Source organism: Artemia sp. Qi Xiang Cuo, chromosome 3, assembly GCF_049724085.1.
Source record: "Artemia sp. Qi Xiang Cuo chromosome 3, ASM4972408v1, whole genome shotgun sequence".
NCBI lineage: Eukaryota > Metazoa > Arthropoda > Branchiopoda > Anostraca > Artemiidae > Artemia > Artemia sp. Qi Xiang Cuo.
In genome coordinates, this window is record NC_142796.1 from 51,540,965 (window position 1) to 51,564,793 (window position 23,829).

General features: G+C 34.0%; 1 protein-coding gene across 1 annotated transcript in view; it reads right to left on the bottom strand.

Moving 5' to 3' along the window:
• The window catches only part of LOC148954256 (uncharacterized), a 112,393-nt gene that overhangs the window by 11,756 nt on the left and 76,808 nt on the right, over positions 1–23,829 (bottom strand). The window contains exons 6-8 of the mRNA XM_089086215.1: positions 17,930–18,087; positions 9,373–9,563; positions 7,217–7,320 (exon numbers count right to left, since the gene is read on the bottom strand). Of these exons, the coding sequence (XP_088942341.1) occupies positions 7,217–7,320; positions 9,373–9,563; positions 17,930–18,087 (453 nt within the window). The remainder of the gene's footprint in view (positions 1–7,216; positions 7,321–9,372; positions 9,564–17,929; positions 18,088–23,829) is intronic.

Sequence of the window (23,829 nt, forward strand, 5' to 3'; positions counted from 1 at the left end):
CTATACAACACAATACTCTAAAATTACTAAAAAAAAAAAAACTATCCTGGGCTATACAGGCATTGCTCTACAACTACTCAAAATAACAAACTACCCAGCGCCATACAATGCAATACTCTAAAAGTACTCAAAACCACTAAACTACTCAATCCCATGCAACTTAATACTACAAACAACCAGCTTTGCTCAAAACAAATAAACTAGTCAGCCCTTTAAAACTCAATTTTCTAACAAGTGAGACTTGTCAGTAAACTAAAGACCTTTTTATGGCAATATAAAAACGAAATAAATCTCACTCTAATTCCCAGTAAGTGTTTTAATACAAAACAATGTTCCTCCAAAATTGTTTCTTGTATTATTCTACCAGAATAATTTGTAACATCTACAGAATTTGACTAGACTTGCTTAAGCGGCGTTCACATACAAGTGAAGCAAGATTTCCAAGCCTAGACATATATCTCTTGTCATGCACTTGCTTAAGCATGGAAGTTCAGCCAGACATACATACGAACGCCACTCTTAATCCCAGATAATAAATATAGTACAAGAGAGGCTTCCTGATTGGTAGAATTTGTATTCCTAGACACCAGAGTTCCAGACTAGAACTGGATGCTTAGCTGCAACTTGTTTCAGCTTTTTTACATGTAAACGGGAACTGATCTGTGGGCAGACATGTGGTCAGACACGCAAGCCTAACTAGACACGCATCTGAATGCCACTTTACTGAACTTCGGTAAATAAAATTCACAGTCATCATAAAATGAACTAGATATTTCTCATGCCAGAAGAAAAAATAAAATAATAAAAAACTAATTCCAAGTCAGTGTCACAACAAATGGCTTTAGGCCCATGCCCTTCAAAAACTCAAGATTTTTACAATTATCCCTGTTTTTCAAAAAACCAAAATTGTTTCTATTTTAATTAATCAAAAAAACTTTTTGTATAAAATTTGTTTTTTAAAAGAATGTAAAGAACTCCGTTAAGCCAAAAATGAACAAAAATAACATCAAATCTACCAAGCATACAAATACCACAAATCAGTATCAATAAATGAATGAAACCCAAAACAAACAGAAATTAAATTAAGTCAAACTCAAAACGAGCAGAAAATAAACTGAGGAATTAATCTAGAAATTAATCTAGAGTATGGTTCTAAACCCTATGCTTTCTGAAAACCAGAATATAATTTGTACTTTACTGAAAAAAATTCAAATGAATTTACTGAAAAAATGTGCATTGTCAGTTTTATATACATATGCTGATATTTATTCTTAAAATCTTAATTAATTTTTGTTTTCTTAAAGTTTTAAAAGTGAAAACACTTAAAAGAATTTTTTCAGTAAAGAACAAATTATATTCTAACTTTTAGAAAGCATAGGGTTTAGAACCCTACTCTAGATTAATTTCTAGATTAATTCTTCAGATTAATTTCTGCTCGTTTTGAGTTTAACTTAATTTAATTTCTGTTTATTTTGGGATTCATTTAATTATTGATACTGATTTTTGGTAGTTGTATGCTTGGTAGATTATTTGATTCTAGTTTTGTTCATTTTTGGTTTAACGGAGTTCTTTACTTTAAAAAAAACGGTAAAGTTCTGCGAAATCATATTATTGAGTTAGGACTAAAGTGAATACACCATTCGATGCCTTTTTTTATGCTGATTACAAACATAATAAGCATTTATATTGGAAATGAATTTCAGCCCCCCCCCCCCGATATAGGCTATACCTAACCTAACCCTGAATTAGCATATATAGGGGGGCAGAAATGCTTATTATATTCGTAATCAGCATAATAAAAGGCATCGAATGGTGTATTCACTTTAGTCCTAACTCAATAATATGATTTCGTAGAACTTTACCAAAAAAACTTATTTTGTACAAATTTTTTTATTATTAATTTCTGTTCGTTTTATATTGACATAGTCATTTTCAGGGAGAAATTAAAGACTCTTCTGAAGTTAAACAGCCTTCCCTTCCACAAAAACCTTTAATACCCCCTGGGCATGACTTACAACCCTTGTCCCCAATCTCTGGGTTTTTTTTCAACCCCAAAAGCCTTGTTTTATGATATTTAGACTATTTTGAATAGAATGGCTATCTCAAAATTTCTATTAGACACATTTCGGGATAATATGAAGTGTGTGTAGGGGGAGAGGGTAGCTGCCCTCTGATTACTTTTAAAAAGAGCACTAAAGCGTCTGATTACCAATCCAATGAGCCCCCTTTGAAGTTTATATGACCACAATCAATAAAAACCCTATACGTCCCCATAACTTACAACCCTTGCCCTGAGGGCTTGGGGTTTTGTTATCCTCAAATACATAATTTCCAGACCTTTCTGATCGGCTTAACAAAATGGCTATATCAAAATTTTGATTGGAAGTGTTTGGGGAAATGATAGGCGTGAAGGGAGACATTTGCCCTCTGGTCAGTTTTGACTAATTAAAAAGGCACTAGTCCTCTTCATTTTCAATCGAATGAGCCCTTTTTGAAGCTTCTATGACAAAACTTTCTATAAAAATTTTATATACCCAAAAGGGCATAACTTACGACCCTTGTCATGAGGGCTATGGGGGGAGGGTTGTCATGAGGGCTATGGGAGGAGGGTTGTCATCCCCCATAAGACATAATTTCTAGACCTTTCAACTACGTTGAACAAAATGGTCATATAAAAATTTTGATCGGCAATGTTTGGAGAAATGATGGGCGTGGGGGGAATTCTCCCTCTGATTACGTTCGACAATTAAAAGGGCAATGGCCCTCTCAATTTCTAATCTAAAGAGCCCTTTTTGAAATTTTTACGACAACACTTTCTATATGACATTATATGCCCATGGGGCATAACTTACAACCTTATCCCCGAGGGCTGTTGGGGGTTGTCATACTCAAAAACATAATTTCCGGACCCTTCAACTACGTTCAACAAAATTGTTATACAATAATGTTGATCGGATCTGTTTGGGTAAATGATGGGTATAAGTAAGTAGTAAGTAGTAAAACTTCCAACTACGTTGAACAAAATGGCTATCTCAAAATTTTGATTGGTTGTGTTTGGGGAAATGGTGGGCATGGGAGGGGGTTAGTTGCCCTTCAATCACTTTTGACTATTAAAAAGGGCACTAGCCCTTTCAATTTCCAATCAAATGGGCCCTTTTTGAAGTTTCTAAGAAAACTCTTTCTATAAAAAAAAACCTTGTATGCCCACAGTGTATATCTTAAAACGCTTGCCCTTAGGGGTTTGGGGGGTTTGTCATCCTCAAAGACATAATTTTCAGAATTTTCAACTACGATGAAGAAAATACCTATCTCAATATTTTAATTGGATGTGTTTGGGGAAATGGTGGGCGTGAGAGGGGGTTAGTTGCTCTCCAATCACTTTCGACTATTAAAAAGGGTGCTATCCCTTTTAATTTCCAATCAAATGAGCATTATTTTGAAGTTTCTACTACAACACTTTCTATAAAAACCTTATATGCCCCCAGGGCATAACTTAAGACCCTTATCCTGAGGGCTCTGAGAGGGTTATCATCGTCAAAGATCTAATTTCCAGAACTTTTAACTGCGTTGAACAAAATAGATATCTCAAAATTTTGATTGCATGTGTTTGGGGAAATGGTGAGCGTAAGAGGGGCTTAGTTGCCCTCCAATTACTTTCAACTATTAAAAAGGGCACTAGCCCTTTCAATTTTCAATCGAGTGAGCCCTTTTTGAACTTTTTACGACATCACTTTTAATAAAAACTTTATATGCCCCCAGGGCTTAACTTACAACCTTTGACCTGAGGGCTGTAGGGGGAGTGTCATCCTGAAAGACATAACTTCCACACCTTTCAAATACGTTGAACAAAATGTATATCTCAAAATTTTGATTGGATATGTTTGAGGAAATGGTGGGTGTGAGGGGGGGGGTAGGTTAGTTACCCTCCAATCACTTCAAACTATTAAATAGGCCACTAGCCCTTTGAATTTCCAATCGAATGAGCCATTTTTGAAGTTCCTACGATAGCACTTTCTATAAGAACCTTATATATATTCCCAGGGCTTAAATTACAACCCTTGCCCTAAGGGCTGTAGGGGGAGTGTCATCCTCAAAGACATAACTACCACACCTTTCAACTACGTTGAACAAACTGTATATCTCAATATTTTAATTGGATGTGTTTGGGGAAATGGTGGGCGTGACAAGGGGATTAGTTGCTCTCCATTCACTTTCGACTATTAAAAAGGGTGCTATCCCTTTTAATTTCCAATCAAATGAGCATTATTTTGAAGTTTCTACGACAACACTTTCTATAAAAACCTTATATGCCCCCAGGGCATAACTTAAGACCCTTATCCTGAGGGCTCTGAGGGGGTTATCATCCTCACAGACCTAATTTCCAGAACTTTTAACTACGTTGAACAAAACAGATATCTCAAAATTTCGATCGCATGTGTTTGGGGAAATGGTTGGCGTAAGAGGGGGTGTTAGTTACCCTCCAATTACTTTAAACTATTAAAAAGGGCACTTGCCATTTCAATTTCCATTTGAATGAGCCCTTTTTGAAATTTTTACGACAACACTTTCAATAAAAACTTTATATACCCCCAGGGCTTAAATTACAACCTTTGACCTGAGGGCTGTAGGGGGAGTGTCATCCTGAAAGACATAACTTCCAGACCTTTCAACTACGTTGAACAAAATGTATATCTCAAAATTTTGATTGGATATGTTTGAGGAAATGGTGGGTGTGAGGGGGGGGGGGGTAGGTTAGTTACCCTCCAATCACTTCAAACTATTAAATAGGCCACTAGCCCTTTGAATTTCCAATCGAATGAGCCATTTTTGAAGTTCCTACGATAGCACTTTCTATAAGAACCTTATATATATTCCCAGGGCTTAAATTACAACCCTTGCCCTAAGGGCTGTAGGGGGAGTGTCATCCTCAAAGACATAACTACCACACCTTTCAACTACGTTGAACAAACTGTATATCTCAAAATTTTGATTGGATATGTTTGGGGAAATGGTGGGCGTGAGGGGGGGGGGATGTAGTTACCCTCCAAAAACTTTCAACTATTAAATAGGCCACTAGCCCTTTGAATTTCCAATCGAATGAGCCTTTTTTGAAGTTTCTGCGAAAACACTTTCTCTAAAAAGCTTATATGACCCAGGGCATAACTTACAACCCTTGTCCTGAGGGGTTTGGGGGGTTTGTCATCCTCAAGGACATAATTTCCAGAATTTTCAACTACATTGAACAAAATACCTATCTCAGAATTTTGACTGAATGTATTTGGGGAAATGGAGGGCGTGAGAGGGGGGTTAGTTGCTCCCCAATCACTTTTGACTATTAAAAAGGGCACTAGCCCTTTCAATTTCCAATCAAATTAGCTTTTTTTGAAGTTTCTACGACAACGCTTTCTATAAAAAAACCTTATATGCTCCAAGGGCATAACTTACAACCCTTGCCCAGAGGGCTGGGAGGGGAATGTCATCCTTAAAAACCTAATTTCCAGAACTTTCACCCACGTTGAAGAAAATGAATATTTCAAAATTTTGATTCTATGTGTTTGGGGGAATGGTGGGCGTGAGAAGGGGGTTAGTTGCCTTCCAATTACTTTCAACTATTAAAAAGGTTACTAGCATTTTGAATTTTCAATCGAATAAGCCCTTTTTCAAGTTTTTATGACAACACTTTCTATAAACACCTTATATTCCCCCAGGACATAAGTTACAACCTTTGCCCTGAAGACTGTGGGGTGAGTGTCCAGCTCAAAGATATAATTTCCGGACCTTTCAACTGCGTTGAACAAAATGGCTATCTCAAAATTTTGACTGGATATTTTGGGGGAAATGGTGGGCTTAGAAGGGGTGTTAGTTGCCCTCCGATCACTTTCGACTATTAATAAGGGCAATAGCCATTTCAATTCCCAACCGAATGATCCCTTTTTGAAGTTTCTACGACAACGCTTTGCATAAAAACCTTATATGCCCCCAGGGCATAAACCCTTGCCCTGCGGGCTGTAGGGGGGGGGGGGATTGTCAACCTGAAAGACCTAGTTTTCAGAACTTTCAACTACGTGAACAAAATAGCTATCTCGAAATTTTGATTGGATGTGTTTGGGAAAAAGGTGGGCGTGAGAGGGGGGTTTGTTGCCCTCCAATCACTTTCAACTTATATAAAGGGCACTAACCCTTTGAATTTCTAATCGAATGAGCATTTCTACGACAACACTCTCTATAGAAAAAATCTTATATGCCCCCAGGGCATAACTTACAACCCTTGACCTGAGGGCTGCGGGGGAGTGTCCTCCTCAAAAACATAATTTCTATCTGGAAATCAACTACGATGAACAAAATAGCTATCTTAAAATTTGGTTGGATGTGTTTGGGGAAATGGTGGGTGTGGAAGGGGTGTTAGTTGCCTTCCAATCACTTTCGGCTATTAAAACGGGCACTAGCCATTCCAATTTCCAATCGAATGAGCCATTTTCGAAGTTTATACGACAACTCCTTCGATACGAAGAGCCCTGGTATGAAAAAAATACATTGTGCGAACATTGTTCTTTACTTAGGCAGTGCAATTGCGCTACCTATGATTCGCCAATTTTTTACTGTCTTACTGTTTGAAATTACTGTTAGAAAAAACAGTTTGAAAATAACTATGTAATTAGAAAACAAGGAAGGTGATTGGGTGGGATTTGGTTTCATCTTTTCCGATCCCAAAGAATTGACACTATTCTGGTACCCAAAAGCCGAAATACTCGTCTTTTCTCATAGTGGCCTTCTAGAGTCAGGTCTGTGGTCTCTTATTCCAAAAATCCCTAGCAATCGATAAAAAGCTTATTTCAAAATGAGATTAGTGTTAATCGCTGACATAATTTAGGGTAACAAGATGAAACCAAATCCCGCCCAATCACTTCTTAGTTATGTTAAGTTATTTAGCAGTAATTTCAAAGCTCACACAGACTGACAGAGAACTTAATTTTCATTGTTTAGTTTGTTAATAAAATAAACCACTCGCTCAGCTTATTTGAAAGTGATACTTAAAAATCTTTCACTAAAACAGTGACAACAATGACTCATTCTATCTTTAAGTAAAAAGAAGAAGCTTTTCATATAGTCTATAGAACTTTGCAAATTTATTGTTCTTTTTTTTTTAAATTGCTACCATTTATTGGTATGCAATTCCCTGCTTCTATTCTCAAATAACCATGTAGTAATAAAATACCTTGAAAAACGAGTTCTCTCAGCGCATCAACTACACCAGCAACTTGCTGTCCACTGAATCCAATACCGCTTATAATCAACGCTATTCCAACAGTTACTAGTGTCCTAAAATTATCAAGTTGTGATTAGTCAATTACTAAATCAGGAATGAGCATACACATATTCAGGAGGTGCACCCAAAATTCTGGCCTGGGGAGGGGGGGGAAGAACTAATCTAATACCCGGGAAACTTGTGCTGAAGGACTGAAAGTCCAGGGTAGGAACGTTTCACCCAATGCTCACATTTTTACAACTTCGGCTGCAGATCTGTAGTTGCTCAGTTCTGAGCCCACGTAAAAAAAAAAAAAACACAAAAAAAAAATATTTCTATGTACATTATAGGTTTTCATTATTCCTTAGTACTTCACTTTTTTAAGGTCAGCATTTCAAGGAGGTTTTTATGGTTTTTTAAACTGAAAAGTAGAAAAAGGTATTTGAAACTTGCGAGGCCATAAGAAAAATTTAAAACAGGTTTCTTTTTTTCAATTTTTGGTTGCTATGGACTGTGGTTTGTCTTTACTAGGTTGCAGATATCGTTGCAACCATGATAATCATAGGTGAAGACAGCAAAACGGTATATTTGCAATGGAAACTTTTTGAGTCTATATCCCTTACTTAAGTTGCTCTCGGCTGCTCTGGTAACCTAAGCCCTTCCCTTCTGCACACACCTGCATTTAGTAATATTGCATAAAAAATGGTTTGGAGGCAATGTCATTCCACAGAAGACTTAACTCATGTTTTTGCAATTCAACAACACAGTTACACGTTCCTTCTTGAGAAGGAATTATCAAGAACTTAGACTTTTTTGATCTCTAGCTTCTCAAAGGTAAAAAATAAAATTCTCTTATAGAATCCACAGACCTCTTGCAGACTAGAATCGGCAAAACTCAATGTATCCGGCTCTTGCAGCAAACAAGGAGAGCTTCGGAGCAAACAAAATGTTTGAAAGTATTCTTGTATTCTCCCGGGCTTCATACAGCTACATTTTTTTTTTGCGATAACCGTTTTGTGTTCAAATGAAAAAATCACGATTTTCTGCAAAAAAGTATTTTCCAGCTAACATAAAATATTTTTTTAGCTTCTGAAGGTAGAAAGAAATTTGTAATAGTTTAAAGAAGTTTTTTTTTAGATAATTTTAACTTATTTATCACTTGGTAGAATTGGCTGACATTATTGGCTAGCCTAATTTCTACCTCACCTTCCAGTCCTTACTGTTCAGATACTTTTCCCCAAACTTTCATGATTATATTCTTCGTGATGTTTTTCAACCTAGTAATAAATTACTCGATATTTTCTAACACTTTCTATTCGTTTTCTAGAGTTTTTTTTACAATTTCTTTTCTTATTATTTTTTTTTCTGTAGCTTGAATCTGCGATGAATCAGTGGAGTTAGGACTAGCCAAAATCAGTATATTTTTGATATGTCGTCAAAACTAAACCAAAAATTTTGGGTTTAATCTACGAAAAATTGGCATAATCACCCAAAGAAACAGATATCATTACTTCTAGAGTAAAATCATGGTTGTTATTTAGTCAAGTGAAAATTTCCACAGAGATATATCTTACAGTTTGGAAAATTCTTATTTTGTATCTTCATAAAAAAAAACAAAAAAATCCCCTTCCCCATACTCTTTCCCTCCACTTCACGTCAAACCGGTTTTAGTTTTCGGCAACTTTTAAATAAAAGACAAACATTTTTCCTTATCTTTTTTTATTTTATAGTTAGTTTTTTTTAGCGTTATTGAGGTAATGCTATTTTTCGTTTTTCCTCTTGTTCTTTTCTGATTCCATGGCCACGAGACCTTTCCGGGGTTGTTCAAGTTGGTTTCTTTGTATTATTGGTTTTAATTAAGCTCAATAAGGGAACTTGGAAATCAGTTGAAATATCCTTCTAAGGTTCCATTTGTTTTTTCTACTTATGAAATCTCGGATGAATATCTCTCTCGTTAATATCTCTTGTATAATTCTCGTTAGTTTTAAAATTTAGCTCAGACCCTTCGAATGATTTTTGAATACAGGTTCGATTAGCACAATTTATTTTATTTTTAGCAATAGATTCTTGTTTTACCAAAATGGAGATAAGTATTCCTTTATAAAAAGAAAAAAAAGTTTACTTACTGTTGAATGGGTAGATACGGAAATGGCCCAATTAAGAATAAAGAGAGAGCAGCAAAGAGTGATGAGATTATAATGTGAATGCGAACTGAGCCTCTAGTGTCACAAAGATAGCCCCAAATTGGCGAAGCAACACTGTTGGCGCCATCTTTCAAACCGAAGAAAAGACCAACCATCAATGGAGTCATCCCGAACTAGAAGACATTTTGATATACATAAAAGTAATGAAATAATAAAAAACAAAACTGAATAATATGTAACATAAATTGAATAAATATGAAAAATGAAAATATAGATGATAAATGTTTTCGGTATAAATAAATAACAAGAGTTACTTTTCAAAAATCAAATACATATCAGTATAATGCAAGATAAAAAATAAGAATGAATATAATATATAATACATCGATGAATTACCCGTGAAACCCACATAAAAATCTTTCTCATTTTCTAACTTACATTCGAAAGAAGACGAAGTCCCTAGCATTTCAACTCACCGAATATGTAGCACAAGTGCAACGTTAAAATGAAAACAAATTAGACAGTTAATTAATATTCATTTTTCATCCACAAGTTATTGTGTGGCCAGGGGACTAGCCTCAATCCTAATTTCCCAAAAACCCTTAAAAGATATATGTATATATATATATATATATTTCAACTTTTTTTTTTTCGAGAAGTTGATTATTTTTTTTTAATACAGGCTCCTGGCTTAAGTCAATTATTTTAACTTAAAGCATAATTGTGGTCATGCAATGCTTCAATGATTTAAAAAAAAGTTACGATAATATATTTCATTCTGTTTTTTTTTTTTTTTTAACAAGCCTATTTGACTAACTCCATGCTCCAAGATATTTAGAAAAAAACACTATCAACACTCAAACACATAAGAAAAAACATACTGAAGACTTTTTCAACCCCATATTCAGTACTAAAATTAAAGCGAGCAATTTATATTTTATAACCATTGTTTTAGCCAAATTTGAAGCCGACATTGCTCTGTCAGCATTTTTCAAAATTCTAGTCTGCGCAAAGTATGTAGGTTAGCTCGGAAAAAATCTTGACAGGCCAATAGAGTAGTTGGAGGTCTGACAGTGATATAATTATCCTTTCTGTACCCTTCCCTCATTTAAAAAAGTGCGTGAAAAAACAAATATGCAGAAGTTTAAGGTCAAACAAAATTGCAAAATACTAGATGACCACGAGAAAAAAATGAAACACACACACAAAAAAGAAATAAACACGCATCCATGATCTTTCTGCTTGTAAAAAAAACAAAATTCAACATTTTGTTAGATAGGAGCTAGAAAGCTCTACAAAAGAGTACTCTGATACGCTAAACCTGATCATGTTATTTCATTAAGATAACTTTAGGGTTGTTTCCCCCTTTTCATTGAAATTAATCAATTTTATATATTTGGAATAAGCATAAAAAGCCAATTCTTTTGATGGATCTACTGTTATCAAAATTCTCTTTTTAGAGCTTCGGTTACTATGAAGCTTACTTACAGCTCATTTCCCCAAACTGTTTGCTTGGCGTTTTGTAAATTTTTTTTTGATACATTTAAAGTTCGTTTTTATTCCTCACTTTCTTCATTTTTACTTATTGTCTTTCCGATGTAGAGGGGTTGTAAACAAAACCAGAAAAACCAAATAACCGAGGTTTAAAAAGATGCTAAATAACAATATTATGTATGCTTAATGCACTTTTGAGGGTAGTGTTTGATATATTTACTTTCTCAAGATCTCAGTCTCAAAACTGAAATTTTTATATCTTGGGGAAAATCTCAAGAAGGGGTGCCCTAAGTGAAAGATAAAGATAGTGTAGGCGAGATTAAATATTAATATTTAAAGAATATGAGTATCACCAGAATCGAGGAGTCGTAGACACTCTGCGGCTAATCCTTTAAGACCACGTAATGAGAAAGATACTATGGGAAAATAAAGAAAAACAGAAATAAAACAACACTAGAACAGAAAGGTAGAAATTGATTTAATTAATTTAAATGGCTGGAAATTCAAAGGACTACAACTCACAACCAATACACTTTTTGCAATTGAAAAAATAAATGAAATAAAATTAATAAATAAATTTACTTCAGATACATACATTCTTAATACTTTTAATAAATTTTAAATCAATAAGTTTTTATAAATAGATTATGATAAATTCATTTTTATTGTAATTACAAAACAAATAAATAAAAATAAAAAAGGAGCAAAATTAATATTTTCGGCTAAAAAATAAAACGCACAAATCCTGACAGAAATTTTTATGGCATGGGCTATTTTTACTTAAAAGAAATTTCTGAAAATGTTGGTAACTATTCCGCTAAATTAAAAAAGTTTTTCATTGTCTTCATTTCTGTTTAGTTGTTTATTTCCTTATTTATCAATACACTAGTGACGATTTACCTTTTTGGTGGGGGTAAAAGAATCCAATTTGTCGTTCAGAAAAGGTTAGAAGCACAAGCAAACTGTCTTGATCCAATCAAAACGTTTATAAGCGTAATCAAAAGCGTCCAAATCATAAATGAACCAGTGTAATTATATATCAATACCCCCTGGTAATAGGATATATTAAAGACATCCATTATGGCAGAGAAAAAATAAAAAGCATTCCTAATGGCCAACCTCTATTATCTTATAATTGCAAGGCAAATTCTCTACAGAGGGTTTCCTATAATTAATTCTTGAGCTCCGGGAATCAACACTATTCAAATTGCTTGTTCGCAAACGCCATTACGACCCTTTGTGTTAACGATATAAGACAGTAATTGTCGGATCCGGAAAAGAAAAAGGAAAAAAAGCCTTTCTGATAAAATAATATTGACGAAAACAATATGGGGGTTACAAAGATCAGGATCATACCTTAGATTATTTTTTGGGTGGGGGGGAGGGGGTTGCAAAAAGAACCTTTTGACATCTTTTATTATTTTGCATGATTCAGACAAAAATTATGGGAGGGAAGGGGGCAAACTGGGTACTCCTAAATACGGCCCTCACAAAGAAACCAAAAATGATTAATACAGCTATAAAGGGGAAGTACCTAACGATTTTAAGAAAAATTTAATTAAACTCCTTTTATATGAAATATAGTAAACGAATAGAATAAATTTTTAAGGCTAAATTAGTAATTGACAAGTGTTTGGAATGTAAAATGTAGATGTATTTTCAAAATTGGGGTGGGGGGGTTGTTTCTTCGACTTTTTCCAATGAAAATAGCAGAAAAGCAAATTTTAAAAATCTAGGAGGAAGAGGGGCAAAAATCAGGTATTTTGAGAAAATGGAGTCGATCAAAATCTTGTCAAATGTTTCATCAAGAAGAAATAGCTTGAAATCCTCTATGTTCTATAATCAGCTTGAAATAAAATGAGCACTATCTTGTAACAAGACCATCGTCTCTTTTAAGGCTTTTTCTCCGCCGTCCTAACCAAAATTGTTAGCTAATAATTTTCCCAACAATCAGGGGCAGATCTACCAATAGGCTCACTAGGTCCGGTCTTCAGTCTAAAGTCTTCTGCTTCGCGAAGACTTGAGATGTTTTGATCCGTGTTCTGCACTGGGTTAGAACCCATTGCTTTTCCTGAGGCCCTAATAATTTCGATGATTTAAATAACATGAAAATTGCAACTTAGAATGTCGCCATTTTAAAAACACTATCGTGTTTGCATTTTGACCACAGTTTATATAATTATCCAGTATGATCTTTCCCTATCTCATCCCTTATAAGAACCCGGACCGAGGTGCGAGTACTCCAGGGAACGTTTTTGCAGATATAAATATAAGCAGCATTAGATCTTTTCACGGGTAGACAAAGAATAATCACCTACGGAACAAGTACTGACAAAACCACTTGGCTGGCTCAACCAATAAGTGGACAGTAAGTGCAGAAATAAGTGGGAGGAGCTTTTTGTTCGCACCGAGAATGAAGAGCCAGAAATCATCTGCGGTAAACTTACTGGTATATTATATAAACTGTGATTTTGACAGACGAATTCAGAGGTTTTGAACTGGACTTGTTAGAAACTTCTGAAACCCGTAATCCATGGGTATAAAACATGAAACTAGATGATGTAGAATTTATTTATTCAGGGAGAAAGGATGGGGTGCATAGGCAGGGAGTAGGGCCCGTAATGAATAAGGAAGCTACTAAGTAGATGGATGTAATAATTTTAGGAAAATGGTTTGTGAAGTAGCAGATGATGTCTTAGGGAGGAAAGTTAGAAACAGACCTAGGAATGTTATTGAAAATGCTTTAAGTTTAGTAGAGAAGAGGAGAGGCTTGTTCAAGAATTATTTAAGTGATAGTTCATATGAAAATAATAGGAATGCAAGGAAAGTAGGCCATGGATAAAACCAAGGCCGTACCCAGGATTTTTTTTCGGAGGGGGTTTTACTCAAAGTTTTTTCGGGCGGGGGGGCTAAACAAAAATACCTCATACAAAATTTGTCTATATCCATTTTTGTCACTTTTTTACGAGTCAGACAAACATTTCGGGGGGGGGGAGGGTTCAAACTCCCCTAACCCCCCCCCCCTCTGGGTACGGCCTTGGATAAAACTGATGAAGATTTAGAAGATGCAGCCAAACGGCAAAATAGTAAAATATTGTATTGTCATGTTAAAAAACTGAGAGGGACTAGTCAATCTGGACTTGTCCCAGTTAAATATAGAAACGGGGCCACAATTACTGATTGGGAAAGAGTTAAAAAGAGATGAGCAGAACATTTTGAGAATGTGCTTAAGGTGATAAAGTTACAGGAGAAGGTATAGAAAAGAATCAAAAGAGTGTGGCACTTTGAAGTGAAGCATAATTTATTCTGCGAGAAAGGATTAGAGATAACACTAAAATGATTAAAAAAATGATAAGGGCCTAAGGCGCTGAGAGAATGGTGAATAAGTTTTTTTTTTAATGTTGATTGTGAACTTAGAGATAAATTATTGAAGATTATGAATGTGATTTTTGAAAAAGAGGAAGTACCTAGAAATTTTAGGAAAAGTTTAATTAAACTCCTCTGTAAGAAAGATGATAAGAGTGAGTGTGCTAATTACAGATGTGTCAATCTTGTTTCTGTAGGAAGCAAATTATTTAGTATGATTACGCTTTTCAGGCTTGGAGATGCTGCAGATAAAGTTTTAAGAGAAAATCTCTGTGGTTTAGGAAGGAGAAGATACGTCGACCAAATGTTTAGTCCTAGATTACTAATTGAGAAGTGCCTGGGTCAAAAACTCTTTTAGTCCTTAGCTTTAAAGACTATGAGCAAGCGTTTGATTCAGCTTATATAGCGAAGATCCTATTTTGTATGCCTTACCAGATAAATACATTCAAGCTATTAGTGCTAAGTACGAGAATAGCATTACTGCAGTGAAGGTAGGAGATGAGGTTTGTACCCGGTTTCGTATTGAATCAGGAATTAGGCAAGATAGCATTGTATTCCCATTTATATGGATCGTTTGACGAACTTTAGCCCAAGGAATACAGGAAAGACCATGGGAGAGCATGCAACCAAATGGGAAAGTAATACCCTCCTAGACTTAAGTTATGCTGATTATTTGAGGGTCCTAGATGAGAATGTTAGCAAAATGAATGATGCTTTGGAGGTTTCGAGAGCTCAGGCCGCAAGATAAGGCTTGAAAATTAGTTTTAAAAAGACTTATTTGCTTAGACTGGGAATAAATGAAGGTGAAGAGGTTATGTTGGGTAACAAGAATATCAATCAAGTGGATAACTTCACTTAACTAGGTAGAATTATTAGTAAAAATATTGGACTCAGCGAAGATCCTAAAAGCGGAACCGTCAAGACCCAGTGTGTTTTTTTCACAGTTGAAAAAGATTTGAAAGAATAGGAAGGTAAGTCTGCGAACCAATATTAGAATGTTGGAAGCTACAATGATGACGGTGGTCAAGTATGGTTCTGAAACGTGGAGACTCCGAAAGACTGAGGAGGATTTATTAGATTTCTTCCCAGAGGAATTGTCTTCAGATCGTTTTGGATACCCGTCTGACTGACTGTATTTCAAACAGTAAGCTGTACAAAAAATGTGGTTCAATCCCACTTTCCAGGACTGTAATGAGAGAAAGGTTGAGATGGCTAGGACACGTTCTGCAGATGAAATATGACAGATTGACAAAGATCGGCCAACCATTTAGGGCCAAACTAAAAGCAAGTCTTTCCCGAATTGATGGGAGTAGGTCCTGCAATTTAAGTGAAATTGAAACTTCCTAGGAGGGTGTAAAGAGGGAGGCTTTAAAAAGATAGGGATGGAGAAGGAGCGTGCGTATCTGTGTTGGCGTGATGCTGCCGTGAGTTGTTAGTTGTAGTAGTAGTAGCAGTATTCTATAAGAATATTATCCGTCTGCCTTTGTACATACACGTGTATCCACAGTATACAAGGTAAGCACGTTAAAGTTATGAGTACTATGAATGAGAGCAATATTGGTGCATAAGAAACGAGATCATAATGAGATTTAATATAGAATCAGGAGTGAAACAGGATTGTGTTTTAGCCCCGTTTATGAGGATTATTCAGATGGATCTTGACCTGAAGAACAAATCAAAGGCTATAGGAAAACACGGAACCTAACGGGACGGTAAAAATCTCCTATACTTGAGAATGCAGACAATTTGAATGTCCTAGGGATAAAGTTAGCAAAATGAATCAAATTCCTTAAATTTTGAGGGTTCAGGGTGTGATAATAGGTTGGGAATTAACGATGTGATTATCTAGCTAAAATCAGGAATAAATGAGGATGAAGGCGTGATGTTCGGTGATCATGCAAAAAGAAAAACTGATCACGGATCAAAACATTAAGGAACATGGCAGATGATATGGGAGAAAATGGAATCAAATAAGGAGATAAAGCTCCTACAAATATGTTATGCAGATGATACGAGTGTCTTAAACAAAAAGGCTCTCAAAATGATTGAATTTTTGGAGGATATATTTGAAATTAATGTAAAGAAATTAATGAAAGCTTAGAGTGGGACTAAATAAGGATAAAGATGGGATAATAGGCAAAGAGAAAATCGATTAAGTGAATAATTTCACTTACGTTAGTAGCATTATAATTAAGGATGGTGGGTGCCGTGGAGATGTAAAAAGTAGAATAACCAAGCGGTAGGGTGTTATTGTCACAATTGAAAAAGTTTGAATGAACGGGAAGACCAGTCTTACTGCTAAGATGAAGATACCAGACCAGATACCATGGTAATGACATTTGTCAAGCATGGATCTGAAATGTGGGAACTTTATAAAGCTGAGGAAACTGGGCTATATGCTTTCAAGAGGAATAGTCTAATGAGTTTTGGTTACTGGTTTGAGTAATTGTGTCAAACAATAACCAATATGGTTAATTCCTATTGTCTAGACTGTATGATAGGCTGCCAAAATTCGCGCATTTTGGCAATCCAGCAAGGGCTTAACGAAAGGCAAGACGTCCGGAAACGAAGTTAGGAAGAAGTTAGAAGAAAAGATAAATAATCTCCGAAATCAAACTGGCTAGGGTAAAGGAGATCAAACTCACTAGGTAGGCTACAGAAGTTAAAAATAATACATCCGTAAGACCGGAGGGGGGGAGGAGGGGTAATGACTTTTCATTAATTTTTTTCGATTTTTTTTTCAATGAAAACGTATCAAAAGAGGTTTTCTTCAAAATTTAGAGGATGAAGCGAATATTTGCACCCCTGCAAAGAAGGCTTCCACTGAACAATAGTGCCAAATTGGGAGCATTTTCACTAGAGCCAATTATGAAAAAAATGTTGAAAGATAGTCTATGCACAGGTCATCAAATGTAAAAAAAAGGCTTCAAAACGGGCAAGTAAATCAAAACTAAGCAGACAATTACCTGTGTCAAGGCTACTGACGAAATTCATTTTTAACCGTGTGTTTGTTTCTCTCATTTTTATCAATTTGCCCTTCAAAACATTTCTGCTGAAAGTACTTGTTCAAAATAGTTGTCAAAGCCGTTAAAAAAAAAATCAATAAATCAAATCAACAAAATTAACCCATTTATTCTCGAAATATTATGATAAAATCTCCACTTTTCATTATACGATTATTCATTCTTGAAGAATTGAGATGTAAATCCAAATTTTATCGTCATAAGGAAGAGATTGAGAGGGCACCTGGTCATCTCATATATCTAGTATCTAGTAATATAAAGCTAATAAGAAAATAAGGAAGCTATTTAACTTCTGTGCGAAAATATATTCTCACGAGAAGTTTGCTCAATGAGTTGCCATTTTTAGACTTATCTGCGATGCAAACAGGGACACCAATAGGGGGGGCGGGGTAGATTTTGAAAAAACACCCCCCACTGAGGTTTGAAGAATACTTTTTTGTCATCTTCATTGAAGAAAAATTGAATAAAAATCGGTGCCCACCCCCTAAAGTTTCGTGAATTGGAGCCTCTGGATGCATTTCGGACCAAAAAAGCGCAAGCTCCTTAGAGCTTTTGGGGCAAACTATGAGGGCTTACGAATGGCAACTCTGTAGATAAATCAATATAGACATATCTTAAGATAGAATTGGAAGTTACGATTTGTTAAGCATACTCACTGTACGTAGAACTTTGGGTTCCAGGTTAATAGATAGAAATCCATTGGACATTGTAGACACAATAAATGTCATAAAAGGAATCCAAATAGCAGGAATTGTTAACAGGCGAAGAATATCTTTAAATGTTGGTTTAGGTCGGCCATCTTTTTCGTAATCATCTGAAAAACGTATATTTTTAGAGAAAACCAGAAACATAAATAAGATCTGAGGCCATAAGGGCTAGACATAATATTAATTAAGGAACAAAACCCAGAAAAGGATTAACCAAAAATGAACAAATAAAAGGAGCAAAGGAAAAAAAAGGAACAATAAAAAGAGATAGCGAAGCTTTTAAGCTAGTGAACAAAATAGAAACAATTGTATTGCATCAAAGATCTCCATTAAGCTACCATCAGCACAACAGGAAGGTTCTACAAAATAGAAAAATAATTAAGAAAAATATAAGACCGCGGGAGGTGCAACAAAAAATAAAGACGAAAAACTGAGTGGGAAAAGCAGTAAATACATAAACAAAACTAGCCTTATCCTGCTTTGTATCCAGGTTGGTTCTATTTTTATAATTATTTTATGTAAGTATACGAGCTTCTATTATGCCCCCTTCCCCCCGAAATTGAGTGGCTGTTACGATTTTATTAGAACTGCCGACATGGCTGGTACAATTTTACCTTTTGAAACTTATCAGATTTTCGTTAAAATCCTTTCGATTCCTATGCATGCTTATAGTGTTTCTTGCAAGATGATATAATATAGCTTACCTTAGGTCATCTATAACATTGAAATGATAGAACTATTTTTCCCAAATAAAAGTAAAGAGTGACATTACAACTTAAAACAAACAGAATTAGTCCTACATATGAGGGAGCTTCCCACCCCTCAGCATCCTACCTTTTACACTAAAGTTTATAGCATATTCAGTTAAAGCCATAGATACACAAATCTGCAATTGCAAAAATAGCCGTGTCAATAATTTAAAATTTTATAACTGGGACTTAAAACAAATCAAATTCTTATCTTATTCTTAGGGAACGTCCACTGCATCCTACTATCCTTTTCTGTAAGGGTAAGAATATCTGAAACATTTTATGCTGCACTCAAAGTACTTGCATTTCCGCAATAAGAATGGAGCTCACCACGCGGTGCTGATATTGCATACGGAGTCTAAACATGTAGCTCCAAATGATGTGAGGTTTGAGATTAGATTACCCCATACACCTGCATATTACCCCATACATCTGCATATACCCCATACATCTGCATATTTATCGGAGGGGAATCTCATCAAATCTGGACAATTTGGGCTTAAGCTTGACTTGAGACTTCAGGCCATCAAACCCCCTACTAATAGCTAGGGTACAATTATTTAGCACTGTACAAAAAGTAACAAAAATCAAAATGATTCAACTTAAAAAAAAGAAATTAAAAATAATTACCTATAATAACCCTTTATTTTTTTAAGGACTGCAGATATGTTTAGAGACGAAAGTAGAGTAGTACCTTCCATTTTGCTTAAAGCTATAGGGATCACCATGCTATTTGCTTGCAGCATGTTCCTTGGCGCCTTTCCAAAGCAGATGTCAAATTTCTATAAAAGCTATAGGAAGACATTTCTCTGGAAGCCCTACACCTTTTCAAAGAGAGTGAGTATCCCCTCACAATGTCGTATGGATTCTATGGAAGCTATAGGAGAACATTTCTATGGAAACTCTACACCTTTTCAAAGAGAGTGAGTAGAACCTGTCAAAGATTTTGATAACATCTAGCTTAAAGGCATCTCATCAGGCTTGATTAAGAATGCATCATGTCTAGAATTGATTGGGCATATGGCTTTATATCATTTTGCGTAAAAGCTAACTCTATTTGCGAAAAAAGGTAGAGCATTTGCGAATTGGACTGTATGACCGATCTTAATTGAATAATAGGGAAAAACAGAGCTAGATAACATTTGCGAATTGGATTGTATGGAGGTTGTAAAAAAAAGGGTTAAACTAATTAACAGTTAAGGTAAGCCCGAAGGGCTTGTTAACTCAGGCAATTTGTTATAAATTTGGAACAACATCAATCTATGAAAATGGTTAACGATGATAAAATGGTCCTGTGAGTTGACCTGGCTTTACTTCTTCGATATGTTCTGTATAATACACAATAGACGTTTGAACAGTGTTGTCAATTTAAAATAGAGTCTAACGTTATAGTATACTAAAAAGTTGATATTAAGAGAGATGTAGATGGCAAGAAAAGAATTTTAATAATGAAACTCAGAACAATCCATAGAAATCCTTACAAATCAAGTAGTGAGGTATTTATGAGTACGAACCGTCAAGGATCATATGCACCAATGACCCTAACCACCAGGGACCTCAACCCCCAAAGGTCCCCTATCCCCAAAATCCAAAGGACCCCTCCCCCCAACTTCCCCCCCCCCCATTTTTTTTGATTTTTTTGACGTTTTTTTAACTTTTTTTTCATTATTTTTTTTAACAAGATATATTTTTTCAACTTTTTTTTACATGTCTTAGAATGACAAAAAACATACTTAAAACATAAGAAATTCACATTTAATATTTTCCAAATTCAACATCAGAATGATATAGAAATGTTAGTCGTGACCTTTACTATTAGAAAAATAATGTTTGTAGTGAGCATTTTTTTGACATTTTTTTTCAACTTTTTTTACATCCCAATCATATCAGAAAGATAGAATGACACTTTTGATTTAAATTTTTAAACAAATTTTTGTGCATACCCATACTCCTATTGATGAGGAATGATGGTTCTCACTCAATATTTTTTCGTGAAAAACAAACTATTTTTTTAACTAAATTTTTTGGACTTTGAAATTATTTAACTTTTTTTTACATCTCTAAATCATATCAGAAAAATAGAATGACACTTTTGATTTAAATTTTAAAACATATTCTTGTGCATACCCATACTCCTATTGATGAGGACTGATGGTTCTCATTCAATATTTTTTCATGAAAAACAAACTATTTTTTTAACTAAATTTTATTTGGACTTTGAAATTATTCAACTTTTTTTACATCTCTAAATCATATAAAAAAATAGAATGACACTTTTGATATAAATTTTATAACATATTCTTTTGCATACCCATACTCCTATTGATGAGGATTAATGGTTCTCATTCAATATTTTTTCATGAAAAACAAAATATTTTTTTTAACAAAATTTTTTTTGGACTCAGAAATTATTCAACTTTTTTTTTATTTTTTAACATGGTATTTTTTCAACTTTTTTTACGTCTCTAAATCATATCAGAAAAATAGAATGAAACTTTTTATTTAAATTTTAAAACGTTCTTGTGCATACCCATACTCTTATTGATGAGGACTGATGGTTCTCATTCAATATTTTTTTATGAAAAACAAACTATTTTTTTTAACTATTTTCATCGGACTTCGAAATACTCCTATTGATGAGGACTGATGATTCTAATTCAATTTTTTTTTAGTGAAAAACAAAATGATTTTTGTTGAACTAAATTTTTTTTTGAACTTTTTTCAGAAAAATAGAATGACACTTTTTATTTAAATTTTAAAACATATTCTTGTGCATACTCATACTCCTATTGATGATGACTGACAGTTTTCATTCAATATTTTTTCATGGAAAACAAACTATTTTTTTAACTAAATTTTTTTGGACTTTGGAATTATTCAACTTTTTTTTTACATCTCTAAATCATATCAGAAAAATAGAATGACACTTTTGATGAGAATTCTAAAACATGTTCTTGTGCATACTCATACTCCTATTTATGGGAACTGATGGTTCTCATTCAATATTATTTCATGAAAAACACTTTTTTTTCACTAAATTTTTTTTTGGCTTAGAAATTATTCAACATAGTTTCTTATCATGGTATTTATTTCAACTTTTTTTTTACATCTCTTTTTCTGATTTAAATTTTAAAACATATTCTTGTGCATACCCATACTCCTATTGATGAGGAATGGTGGTTCTCATTCAATATTTTTTCATCAAAAACAAACTATTTTTTTTAACTAAATTTTTTTTCGGACTTCGAAATTATTCAACTTTTTTTATTTTGTTTAATTTTTTAACATGGTATTTTTTCAACTTTTTTTTACCTCTAAATCATATCAGAAAAATATAATGACTTTTGATTTAAATTTTAAAAAATATTCTTGTGCATACCCATACTCCTATTGATGAGGACTGATGGTTCTCATTCAATATTTTTTCATGAAAAACAAACTATTTTTTTTAACTAAATTTTCTTTTGGGACTTTGAAATTATTCAACTTTTTTTTTACATCTTTGAATCATATCAGAAAAATAGAATGACACTTTTGATTTAAATTTTAAAACATATTCTTGTGCATACCCATACTCCTATTTATGAGGACTGATGGTTCTCATTCAATATTACTTCATGAAAAACTAACTATTTTTTTAACTAAATTTTTTTTGGACTCAGAAATTATTCAACTTTTTTTTATCATGGTATTTTTTTCAACTTTTTTTTACATCTCTAAATCATATCAGAAAAATAGAATGACAATTTTTATTTAAATTTTTAAACATATTCTTGTGCATACCCATACTCCTATTGATGAGGACTGATGGTTCTCATTCAATATTTTTTCATGGAAAACAAACTATTTTTTTTAACTAATTTTTTTTTCGGACTTGGAAATTATTCAACTTTTTTTTTATTTTTTAACATGGTATTTTTTTCAAATTTTTTCTTTAACATGGTATTTTTTCAACTTTTTTTCACATCTCTAAATCATATCAGAAAAATAGAATGACACTTTTGATTTAAATTTTAAAACATATTCTTGTGCATACCCATACTCCTATTAATGAGGACTGGTGGTTCTCATTCAATATTTTTTCATCAAAAACAAAATATTTTTTTAACTAAATTTTTTTTGGACTTCTAAATTATTCAACTTTTTTTTATTTTTTTTTTATTTTTTAACATGGTATTTTTTTCAACTTTTTTTACGTCTCTAAATCCTATCAGAAAAATAGAATGACAATTTTGATTTAAATTTTAAAACATATTCTTGTGCATACCCATACTCCTATTGATGAGGACTGATGGTTCTCATTCAATATTTTTTCATGAAAAACAAACAACTTTTTTTGGAACTAAATTTTTTTGGACTTCGAAATTATTCTACTTTTTTTATTTTTTTTTTAACATGGTATTTTTTTCAACTTTTTTTTTACATCTCTGAATGACATGAAACATTCTTAAACATAAAAAATTCACATTTAATTGGAATAAGCAAACATCCGCCGGGACACACGGGCAAAAAAGAGTGAGAGAGACTAAAACACATACAAATACGTACATTCAGACACACAAAACGAGAAATACATGCATTGGAATAATCAAACACCCGCCCCGACACACAGGCAAAAAGAGTGAGAGACCAAAACACATAAAAATACGTAGATTCAGACACACACACCGAGAAAGACATGCATTGGAATAAGCAAACACCCACCCAGACACACAGGCAAAAAAGAGTGAAAAACACAAAAACACATACAAAAACTAATATTCAGAAACACAAACCGGGAAAGACATGCATTTGGAATAAGAAAACACCCGCCAAGACACACAGGCAGAAAGAGTTAGAGAGACGAAAACACATACAACTACGTAGATTCAGACACACAAATCGAGACAGACATGCATTGGAATAAACAAACACCCACCCAGACACACAGGCAAAAAGAGAGAGAGACAAAAACACACACAAATACATAGACTCAGACACACTAACCGAGAAAGACATGTATTGGAATAAGCAAACACCCGCCCAGACACACAGGCAAAAAGAGTCAGAGAGACAAAAACACATGCAAATACGTAGATTCAGACACACCTACTGAGAAAG